The 12,308-nt window shown below is 41.1% G+C and overlaps 1 protein-coding gene across 1 annotated transcript in view; it reads left to right on the top strand.

The window, feature by feature from the left end:
- The window catches only part of ATG4C (autophagy related 4C cysteine peptidase), a 65,036-nt gene that overhangs the window by 21,112 nt on the left and 31,616 nt on the right, over positions 1-12,308 (top strand). The window contains exons 3-6 of the mRNA XM_080922025.1: positions 4,307-4,390; positions 6,248-6,481; positions 10,686-11,016; positions 11,754-11,824. Coding sequence (XP_080778151.1) covers positions 4,307-4,390; positions 6,248-6,481; positions 10,686-11,016; positions 11,754-11,824 — 720 coding nt within the window. The remainder of the gene's footprint in view (positions 1-4,306; positions 4,391-6,247; positions 6,482-10,685; positions 11,017-11,753; positions 11,825-12,308) is intronic.

The raw sequence follows: 12,308 nt of genomic DNA, 5'->3' as shown, positions 1-12,308 counted from the left end.
ACTAATCGTACCAAGTGTTCTATGTCTTCCACATTTGCTGTGGCATGTGTGTTCCATTCATGTATCCACACACAAATAATGATTAAAACTGCATTAAGTAAAGATTGTTGTTTATGGCTCTTATCTGTTGGCTCCCTGCTTTTGTTTTTGATATAGGGTCTGTCTATGCATCCCTAGACCACCCTGGCCTCAAACTCACAGAGATCTGCCTACCTCTGCCTCCAAGTGCTAGGATTAAAGGTGTGTGACACCACACCTTTAATCATGATATTAATTTTTAAACATGATATTTATATTTTTCTTTGAGAATTTCATTGTGGAGAGTGCGTGTGGCGTATGTGTATAATCTATTTTGATTCAGTTTACCTCTCCAACTCTTTGGTTACAAATCTCTCCACCCTGCTCCCATATTTTGTTAAATAATCCACTAATTCCAGTTAGTGTTGTGCTGCCTACTCACATACTCAAGAGATGACTATCTAAATTTTCCCATTTTAATTAGTAAAATAAAGGAAAACCAGTGGCTGGGCAGGGCAGGGGGGTGTTGAGAGGAGAGGTCTCAGAGGTCAGAGGACCAGCTAGACCCAGGTGATATTGATTGGCGTTAAAAAGCTATGAACATTAAGGATTTTACAGGTGTAGTATCTCATATAGAAGGGCAGTTTGTATCTTTGTCTATTTGATGCAATCTTGTGTAGAGGGTTTGTGGATTGAGAGTTGAACATATAAACCTGTATAAAAAGCTGTTGGGCTGTAGAGTTATGTTTGTGGGATTTTGGGGTAGAGAAACAACCCAGGATAGAGGTGGAGAATAGGGAAGGGAGTTGTGTGAATGGAGTGAGATCTGGGTGGCGGCTTGCATGGGTTCGAGGCTCCGTATCAGGGTCAGGCCTGAGGAGTGAGACCTCAGGGCCGATAAAGAGATAACCATTCTTATTTTTTAATATTTACAGCAACAGGTGTGTGTGTGTGTGTGTGTGTGTGTGTGTGTGTATAGAAGAAAATTTATAAAATCTTCCATATGGCTTTTTCAAACATGTGCTAATTACTGCTCCCCCTCTAAGCCTCCCAGCTTCCCCATGGCTCTGTAGTTTTATATCTTAAGTTTCTTCCTGTCTCCCCCATAGTATCCTGATTCAGCATCAGTAAGTTAAAGCAAAGATAGGTAAGGAGTTTCATATAATGAATGGATTTATAAAGCTAAGTGGGAAGTGGTTAAATAAAACCAAGTAGTTAAAAGAGAAAGTCCAGTGTGTGGGTTAATCTTTTGATGTGTTGAACTATGCAAGCTCCCATGTGCCTGTGGAAAAAGAGAAAAATGTCAGGTCCTTTGAGAAGCACTGGACCGTCTTCTGCACTGAGCATAGAGCAAATCAGTCTGCTGTGAGGTCTCACAGGGAAGAGAAGAGCAGGGGAGAGTGTGCGTCCTGTGATTGATGTGTAACAGTGAAGCACCGTGATCCTAAGTTCTTGTTAGATGAGCTCTTGCAGTGCCTCAGATTGCATCCTCTTCCTCTTCTGAGGAAAGATTGGACTGGGGTTGGTCAGAAGATGTAGGTAAAGAATAAACCACAGGAAGGAGATAGTGAGGGGTTTCTTTTTATAGGTTGGTTCTTTGAGTGTGTTTTTACTGAGTTCTCAGAAACCTGATGCTTTTTGGGGAAAAAAGATAGCTGCTGTTGTGGGATATGATCTGACATTTATGATATATGGAAAGCCCTGGTCTAGTTTCTGGTGCACACAGCGCATGAATACCCATGGCCTAGTTTAGAAGAGAGCCAGATCTAAGTGGGGAAGGGTGAAGACATCCCCAAAGGCGACTCTGAAAGGAGCAGACCTTAGATGGACTCTGGGAGACTTTTTTTGTTTTTTTATCACACAAGAGTGTGAGTCGGGCTGTACAGCAGTGGAGAATAGAGTTCTAACTTGTGCCTCAGTCTTCACTGAGACTGAGGTCGACGCTAAGTCTGATAAGTGGTAATAGTATGGTTTTAACGTTTCTATTTATTTTAAATTATTTTATATTTTTAATATGTGTGCACGTGTGTCTGGGTGTGGCTTTGTGCACCTGAAGATCAGAAGAAGGCATCAGTACCCTGGGGTTGGGGTAACAGGCGGTGGAGAACCACCTGACTTGGGAGTGGGGAACCGAATGTGAGCTCTGCAAGAACAGCAACAGCTCTTAACCACAAGCTGTTTCTTTGTTCCTTTTGAGTTTTCAGTTTGTGTCTGTGTGCACGTTGTGTGTGTGTGTGTGTGTGTGTGTGCTGTGCACACATGTGGAAGTCAGAGGGCGGCCGTGGGCCTTGTTTTCTCCTTTCACCAGGTGCATTCTGGACAGAGCTCAGGCTTGGCAACAAGCTTTTCATTGAGCCATCTTGTTGGGTCCTGTCAGATGTTTCGGAACAGAAAATCTGTCTAGTTAAGGCTGAGCTACCAGGAGTTTAATTTGGTAGCGATAGGTGACATTTTGAGGAAGGGGAAAGACTGTGAGCAGGGAAACATTTTTTGATACCTTACGGTAAACCAAGTGAAGGCCAGTGGAGGCTGACCAGTGTGTCTGACTTCCTGTCTGCCTCCCTGTCCAGCAGAGGGCTTTTCGTGCACCATCATAATCTTTAGTACATTTTTTTTCTTCGTTTGTATAAAGTGCTTTAGGGAATATAAAAGCCCAGTTTTAAACTTTTGTTAATAGATCTGTATAATGTAAAGGCAGATTGTTGTAGGTTGATGTTAAAGCTATACATGATTGGATAGTGGAGAGGTAGGTGGAGAAAGGCTGGAGGAGGGAGAAGAGGGAGACGAGGGATTCCAGAGGCAACATGGAAACCGACGTGTATGTTTCTCTCGGTGCATCTCTAGCTTGATGAGGTTGTCATGATTATTTCTAAGGGTTTCTATGGGTCTAATTTACTTTTTCTGGATGGGCAGTTTGTATCTTGTCTGCTGGTTGTGAGCTTATTGTGTAGAGGATTTGTGGATTGTGAATTTAACATATAAACCTGTTTGATAAGTTAATGGATGTGAGTCATGTTTGTACCGGGCTGTGGAGGACAGTGTGTGAATGTAACATGCTGGGGAAGTCATAGGCCACCCCAGACAGAAGCATGGTTGGATGGAGTGAATCCCGCCTGAGTTTGTAGAGGCAGATTGGAGCGCCAAGATAGAGAGATCCCTTTGGTGCCACATGGCCCTGCTTGGGTCATCACTGGTAGCCAGAAACTCCTTTAGCCAGATTAAAGGAGGGACAGCTGAGAGAGGGCCATGTGGGGACCGCATGGTGTGTGCTCAGCTCGGCACTAGAGCGGCGTCCTCGGAGTGAGACTGTGGTGCTGATAACAACGGAACATTTTATTATTTACCGCAACAGATAGTTTGTTAGACCTCTGTCTGTCAACATAATTCTGTCTATACATGCTATAGAATGTATAGTCTATACATGCCCTTGTGTATAAAACCATCCGCTCTGCTTTCTTCCTAGAGAGATTCTCTGTGTAGACCAAGTCTTTCTGTGTAGGCCTAGAATGTGTGATTCTCCTGCCTCAGGCTCCCAAGTCTAGGCCTTACTGACCTGTGCCACTGTGACATTTCACTCCCACCTTTAGCAGTCAGGGTTTTCATAGGCTTGGCCGTGTTCAGCACTGTAGGGGACCACTGCTTAGAGATTCCCAAGGGTTCCTGCCATCATGGTTGTCGAAGAGAACACCCCTCGCTCTTCCACTGCTGACTGAAGGGAAGGAAGCAACCTGATAATTAGATTTTGTGACTTCAGCTGGGGCTTAGGACAGGGGATTGAAAGCCCAGATGGGGATGTCTGAGAACCTTGTGTGCATCCAGACAGTTCTATCGAGACTGGTTTTTACCAGGTGTGCTAGCCTATTATGTGCTTTTCTCAAGTTCCTCTCCAGGGGTTTTCAAGCATTTTGTACCTTTAAAATGCCTGAGATGAAAGACAATTCAAAAAGTTGATAATCAGTTCCTACCTTTTTAGTTTGTGTCAAGAGAGCATTGTGGCCTGTCAAAATAAGTCAAAATCACTGTTTTCCTCTTCCATGTCTAATAAGGAAAGATTATGGTTAAGAGACTGAAATTTATTTAAACTAGCAAAGCTTATTCATTTATTTTTAAAATTTTAAACTTATTTAAACTAGTCTCTAATTTTGTTTCATTGTCTAAATAGTTTGTAACTTCAAAACATGCATATACATAGTGGGTAATCATACCTTACCATCAACTACAGGAAAGAGACTTGGTAGGGCTTTTACATTGAAATTTTAACGCCAGAACCCTCTTTCTCTTCATGCAGGTTGGGTGTTGAAAACAAAGACATATTTTAGTAGAAATTCACCTGTTTTATTGCTTGGAAAATGTTACCATTTTAAATATGAAGGTAAGTGATAAACATGTAAAACATTAAAAAAAATCTCTGAAGACTTCCATTGCTAAACGTTTTGTTTATTTCCATATTAAACTGCCTTGGCATGTTAACCACCCAGATAGATGCTTGTGTTCTTTGTTAAGGTCTCTGGTAACTTAAGTGTATGATGGCTAAGGAAGGATCGCCTCAGTGACACCAGCAAGCATCCTCCCAGTGGTCACATTCCAACCTCTCTGTGGAAATTCTTATCAGTCAGTCGGGCTCTCTGGGTGCAGACTTTGCAGAACTTTCCTCTGCACCCTCCTCTCCCCTCCTTCATGTCCTTACTGCTTTCATGGCCCATATTCTCCTCACACTTCCTCCCCTCAGCTGCCCATCTGCTTTCTTTGTAAATGGTGTCCGTATATCTGAGAGGTTCCAGACACTGTGCTTTCATTTTCATTTGGATCTAGGCATTCTGAAAACTTCTTCCTTCCAGTGGAATGATCCTCTGTCATCGAAAAGTGTGTGCCCACCTACTGGTATAGGTTTTGTAGTTCTTGGCATTTCTTAGTGTTGTGTAACAGCCTCTAGTATTGTCTGCCAATGATTTTCTTTCTCTTTTATGTCTGTTTGCTCCCTTCCCCCACTTTTTATTGTGTGGTTCCTTGAAATATTCTCATTTTTCTTAAAGCTCTTGGGACAAAGTTCACTCAGTACTGACGATTTCCCTGTAGGATTCAGTGTTGTCTGGGTCAGAAGAGGTTAAGAAATGACTTCTAAAGAGGAGGTTGGAGCTGTGTGTGTGGAGGATGGGGTGTGAGACTCAGGAACTACTGTACCACATTTCAAACTAATGTGAATGTCAAAAGGGGCCCTTTAGACATATTGTAGTGCCATATTTAATTTCCAGGCACTTTTATTTGTAACTAACTTTAAGTTCTGTATAATATTGAGAGAAAGTCATGTCAATGGAGGCTTGGAATTCACTTGTTTATTACCATTTGCTGAATATAGATGAAGGTTGAATGATGGGGATTTTTCAGAATGAGCAGAAGGGATGGGTGAAGGAAGCATGAAGACAGACTGCATTGTGAAACTGTCAGCCTTTCATATCCTGCAGAAAGGCTTCGGATGTTGCACTTGTTGAGAGATGTAGCCAGATGTGTTTCTGCCTGTGCGCCCACACTTCCAGGCCAGCCGGCACTGGTGCTCACTAGATTGTACCAGTGCGGAGCAGTGTCTCTAGCTGCAGGGGAGTTAATGAGGAATGACAGTTCACTGAGAATAGTGTTCTGTGAATTATTGGGCAAACAATGCATTTCATAGTAACTGTGTTAGAGATAATCAGTTTGCAAAGGCCTTTAAAATTTGTGTAGGTAGCAACAAATTTGGAAAAATGGTGTTTGGACATAAGGGACATTTACATTAAAAATATACATTCTTACTTTGTAGCTTATTAGTTTTGACTTTATAATTTGAGTATAAATATTCATGACAATACAATGTGTACTTCATGTGACTATATACATTGTCATGTTTGACAAGTCATGACGTCTTATTTGCTTGACACTTTTCAAAGAGCTTGAATGTGTGTGTCCTGAGCCAACTGAGGTAAAAAGAGAAGGTGTTTTATATTACCCTCTTATTTAAGGAGTGATTTACAGAGGCTCAGACGGCCACTGGTAATGGCAGTGTTACTGCAGATCCTGTATTGTTTCCCCAGGGTGCAAACCACTTCCGGGATCATTCTCATTTGATTGGACATTGGAAGGCTTACGTTCCTCTTAGAAGAGATGACGTAGTAGTGCCGGGCAGACATAATTACCACTAAGGCACACGTGGTCACCATCTTTATACTGTGTAACTTGCATCTTAAATACTTTGTAGATGAAAACAAGATGTCGCCTGCGAGATCAGGATGTGCCATCGAAGACCACGTCATTGCGGGGAATGTGGACGAGTTCCGTAAGGATTTCATCTCTAGAATATGGCTGACCTACAGGGAAGAATTTCCTCAGATAGAAGCTTCCGCCTTGACGACAGACTGCGGCTGGGGCTGCACACTGCGGACCGGCCAGATGCTGCTGGCTCAGGGGCTCATACTGCATTTTCTTGGTAGAGGTAAATCAAGTCCCTGTCTGGCCGCTGCTCTTTTTATTCCAAGTTTGTCTAGCACATCCACCTTGTGAGGTCAAGATGCTCCACTGACCTAAGGTCATCTGTTACGTCTGCTGAGCTGGTGTCGTAAACATACATGTTCCCGACTCTCCTTCAACATGCTATCTTGTCACCACAGCGAACTGACTTCACATTTTATTGCTTTGGCTGAATTCTCTAGATTGCCCCATTAAGTTTGTTAAGTCCCGGGCAGAAGAATTTTTACTGTTTTTTTTTTTATTTGTACTTGGCAGTAGTATTTTGAAAATTTCATCATAAATAATTACATTTATCATAATTATTATATATTATATTTATTATATCATTTAATAGTATATATTAACTATATATTATATGCTGACATATATAAGTTATGTCATTATATATAATATAATTATAGATTAATTATTTTATATGTAATATATAGAAATATATTACATAGAAATTTAGTAAACAACATAAATATACAATTATACAATATCATATTTATAAGTTATATCATTTATATATTATCATACATAAACACCATAAGTGATCTATAATTCTCTGGATTAATTAAATTATTATTATTATTATTTTGGAGACAGGGTCTCACTATGTAGCCTTAACTGGCCTAGAACTCACAATGTAGACCAGGCTGGCCTTGATATCATAAAGAGTCCCATTTACTTGTCTCTCGAATGTTGGGATAGCCACCACACCTGGCTATAATTCTTTGTATTAAAGTTTTAGGCTTCTAATTAGTGAGAACATTATGTTTAGATTTTTAAAAAGATTTATTAAAATAAATATGTATGTGCTTATGTGAAAGCCAGAAGATACAGATCTTCTGGGGCTGGAGTTAGAGGCATTTATAAACTCTCTAACATGGTGCTGCTGACCCAAGTCTCAGTCAGCCCCAGTACTCAGACATTCATCCATTCACTGATTTATTTATTTATTTATCTATTTATCTATTTATTTGAGACAGGAGGTCTCTGGCTTCCCTGGCAAACTCTCTACAGACCATGCAGACTCGAACTCAGAGATCTGCCTGTCTCTGCTGCCTAAGTCCTGGGATTAAAGAATTGTGCTTAGATGTTATCCTCTTTCCACCCACTCCCCTCCCTCCTCCCCCTTCACTTGCTTCCATGAAGATGCTTCCTCTCCCAATCACCCTCTCCACCTCAGTGCCTTGGCGTTCCCCTACACTGTGAAAACATGCCTTCACTGGACCTCTTCTCTGCTACATATGCAACTGGAGCCATGGGTCTCTCCATGTGTAGTCATTGGCTGGTGTTTTAGTACCTGGGAGTTTTGGAAGTTTTGGTTGGTTGATAATGTTGTTCTTCCCCTGGTGTTGCAAACTCTTTCAGCTCCTTTAGTCCTTTCTCTAGCTCTTTCATTGGGGTCCCTGAGTTCAGTACAATGGTTAGCTGCAACGATCCTCCTCTGTATCTGTATGATTCTGGCAGAGCCTCTGAGGAGGCATCCATATCTGGCTTCTGCCAGTAAGCACTTCTTGGCATCAGCAATAGTGCTTGAGTTTAGTGGCTGCATATGGGGTGGATCCCCAGGTGAGGCAGCCTCTGGATGATCTTTTCTTCAGTCTCTGCTCCTCTTTTTGACCTTGTATTTCCTCCCATGAGTGTTTTGTTCTCCCTTCTAAGAAGGATTGAGGCATCTACATTCCGGCCTTCCTGCTTTTTGAGCTTCATAAGGTCTGTGAATTGTTTTTTTGGATATTCAGAGCTTTTGGGGGGTGCTTAGACTTTTAACCCTCATAAATCTCATCAATATTTAACTTACCTGTATTTACTTTCTAGTGTCATTTTTCTATCAGTCAGTTTTATAATGTATACATTTGTAAGAGAGTTTTGTTTTACTGTCTTCAGGTTACTAAATATTATCAGATTTCTTTTAAAGTGTTAGACGGTATCCCTGTACTAGTGACTTTTCCATTGAGACAATTAGTCATTGATCAAACAAGTTTGTGATTAGTGTGACTAAGACAAAGAAAAAGGTATTTTTTTAAAAAAATTTTTAAAACTTTTCTATGTTGGAGATTAATCTCAGGGTCTTGGCTACACGCCAGAAAAGTGTTGTAACCACTAAAGCCAACTACAACTCAGTCTATATAGGTTCTCTGGTGTAGCCAGAAAAGTGTTGTAACCACTAAACCCAACTAAGACTCAGTCTACATAGGTTCTCTGGGGGTGATATATCAGTGGTCCCGTGTTGAGGATTGCTGCGTTATTGAACAGTAAAATACTGGTTCTGTTTTAGGTCTGCATTTAGGTCTGCTATCCTCTCTGGCTCTATTCATTATTAGGTTTTAGTTTGCTGGAGAGCTGCTGTTATTATCCTGTAACAAACCATTAATCTCCAAGATTAATACTTTATAGTATTCCGGAGGAAGATACCCGGAAAGTATCTTGGAACAAAAGATATTTAACACATATTTTTTAAAAAATTAAAAATATTTTAAAGTTAAAATTTTAGCAGTTTTACTTATTTTTCTTTTTAAAACATGTATCAAAATGAATCTTCTCCCTAAAGATTTATCTTCCCAGAGAACTATGAATGTTAATAAAGGCTTTCTGTTTGTTTGTTTGTTTGTTTATTTAATGCCTTTGGGAAGCCTAGAAGTCAGACAGACTGGCAGTAGAGGACAGGGGTCGTTATTTCAACTGAAGATTGACAGGAAGAAAGGAAGAGAAGGAAGGAAGGAAGAAAACCACATTGAAGGACGTCCATTTGTACTTTTAGCATCTTTTCTTGTTTTGACTTTTCTCTTTTTGTGACTTTTTCCTAATTCTGTGTAGTACATCCCCAGTTTGGAAAAGTTAGAAATCATAGAGTAGTTCTGAGACAGTCAGGTCTAAGCATCATTGATGTTATTATATTGGCTTGCTTATATGTTTATTGTGTTATTTTATAAGCACATCTTAGGCCAGGTCTGGTCCTGTCCCTCCCTGTTCCTGCCCGTCCCCCAACCCCTTACTTCCTCTTTTGTTCCTCTTTCCTTTATTTTTCCTTCTGTTTTTATTCTCCTCTCAGTAGGGGGATGGGTTGCAGGTTGCAGGGCTTTGAGTTATTAGACAAACACTGATTTGTGCCCCATCCCACTGCATTTATTTATTTATTTTCTTGAGGTGGGTTCTTCCTGTGTAGGCTAGGCTGGCCTCCCATGTGCTGGGCTTAGGGCCTTGAGTCACTTGCTAGATTTGTTTCCTTTTCTTTGTTTTACTTTTTAGACAGGGTCTCACTGTGCATCTCAGGCTGGCTTCAAACTCACAGAGACCAGGTTTCTCAGCTTCCCAAGTACTGGGATTAAAGGTGGTGTGTGCCTCCATGCGTGGCCTACATGTTTATTTTCCTCTTTCAAAGCAGCTTTTTACGAGTGGTCAGCCCTGAAATCTTATGCATACAAGTAACACTACATGCAACGAGCAGGTTATACTTATATCTTTAGAAATACACACACACCCATCCATCCATCCATCCATCCACATACACACACACACACACACACACACACACACACACACATACACATCCATCCATCCATACACACACACACACACAAACACACACACACACACACATCAACACACACACACACATCCATCCATACACACACACACACACACACACATACACATCCATCCATATACACACAAACACATAACACACACACACACACACACACACACCAACACTTAAAGAAAAACAAGAGGCCATAAGTTTGAGAGAGAGCCGAGAACGGGGTACAAGAGAGTCAGAGGAAGGATAGGGAAAGCTGTAATGATGACACTATATTTTAATTTCAAAAAAATAAAACAAAATATTAAAGCAGCTTTATTGGGATAAAACCTATTTCATTTAGATAAATTTTATTAAATAAACATACTCATCTAAAGTGACCAGTTGAGTGGTTGTTAGTATGCACCCCGAGTTCTATGGCCGTCACAAGGTCCCGTTCTAGAACATTTTCATTACTGCACAGAGAACCCTCTGGCGGCCATTCCACCATGTATGTCGCTGTTTGCAGCCGTCACCCTGATTTCTGCCTCTGCTTTGGTTCAATAACCTGTTAGGCTTTATTTAAACGCCACATATTTACTTAGTACAGTCGGCAAGGCCTGTCTGTCTGGAAAGTCTGAGTCTTGCCTTGGAATTTCTGCAGCGTGGACCTGGCCAGACGCGCTGCCTGTTGAAAGTTCGGACTCGGACTCATGGACTTCCAACACTGTCAGAAAGTTCACTGCGTCCCTGGAAGCATCTCTTTCAGGGGAAAGAGAACTCAGAACTTCAGCAGTTTCTCTGAAGGAAACATCTGGGAAGCACTCTGATGACCACGCAGTACGGAATGAGCTCTATCACAGGAAAATCATCTCTTGGTTTGGAGATTCCCCCGTGGCTGTCTTTGGCTTACATCGACTGATAGAGTTTGGGAAGAAGTCTGGGAAAAAGGCTGGTGATTGGTATGGACCAGCAGTGGTCGCTCACATTTTAAGGTACCATTCTTCTCAGTTCTTCTGTTTCGTGCTAAGAAATACCACCTTTGACCGTGAATGGACACAGCCGAAGCTCTTAAGACCAGCTGCATGAAAACCTTCTGCTTTTCTTTGTTAATGGGGGGTCAAGACACAGGAACTACAGTTGTCTTAACCTACACACAGAGCTTCCTGCTCTCGTTTATAGGTACAGATATCCAGGGTCTATTTCTAATTAGATTAATTAGGTTCTCATTAGATTACATTGTTGTATGTTCTGAAACCTACCATCTCTTTCAACTTGGAGACTGGAAAGGCCATACTAGTGTTTTTTTTTTTTTTTTTTTTGTTTGTTTGTTTCTTTTTTTAATGTAACCAATTTATTGATGTCTAATGAGATGTCGGGAGCTAAACTGTTGTTCAAAGGGGTGGGGGCAAGTCCCATAATCCATCCTTTGTGGTGGATGTCTTATTGTGACACAAATCTTGAAGCTGTGTGAATCACTGCTTAGACAGCATTCTATGCAGCAGGGAGCTTCTGAAGATGCCCTTTGAGGTCTGGGAGGTAAGTTTATACGAAGGGGTTCTGAAGTTAAGTTTTGTAGCGTCATTTAGAGCCTTTGGGTAAGTTAGTCTGACATTCTGCAGGTGTTATTAGAAAGGCAGGGCAGCCATGGTTGTTTTCCTTCTAAAACTAAAGCCTTAGTGACAACAGAAAACTCTGGGTAGGATTTTAAGGATGTTTATTATTTTCCTAGAAAAGCAGTTGAAGAAGCAAGGCACCCGGATTTGCAAGGGCTAACTATTTATGTGGCCCAGGACTGCACAGGTATGGAGTGTGTGACGGTCTGGCCGGTTTGTATCGGCTCAGACTCTTCATGTATACATAGCTCTTCTCTTCCTGGTTATACTGCAAATGGTTATGAAGATGACAATCATAGCTAATTTATTATTGTTCCTGTATAACACCCCTCATGTCAAAGGAATTAGTAGTTTTGGGGGAAAAAAGCTTTAATTGCTAATTTAAATATATTTGCCAGAAAAATTTTGAGCATTTAAAATGATTATTTTGCTATCATTCTTACCACTGAGATGGGCCATCATTGTGTAGGTTAGATGGGTCTTGACCTTATAATTCTAGTTCAACCTACCCCATCACCCCTGCAAGCCAGTTCTGAGGGCGTATCAACACATCTGGTCTAGCTTTCCTTTTTGGTTATCCAGTTTAAACTGGTTAAGATAGCTCTTTCTTATAACCCTGGCTCAGGGAGGCCAGGGCAGGGATGTCAGACGTAGTGTGCTAGCAAATCGTC

This window comes from Micromys minutus, assembly GCF_963924665.1.
Source record: "Micromys minutus genome assembly, chromosome: 9".
Classification (NCBI taxonomy): Eukaryota; Metazoa; Chordata; class Mammalia; order Rodentia; family Muridae; genus Micromys; species Micromys minutus.
This window is presented reverse-complemented; position numbering and strand designations above follow the sequence as displayed.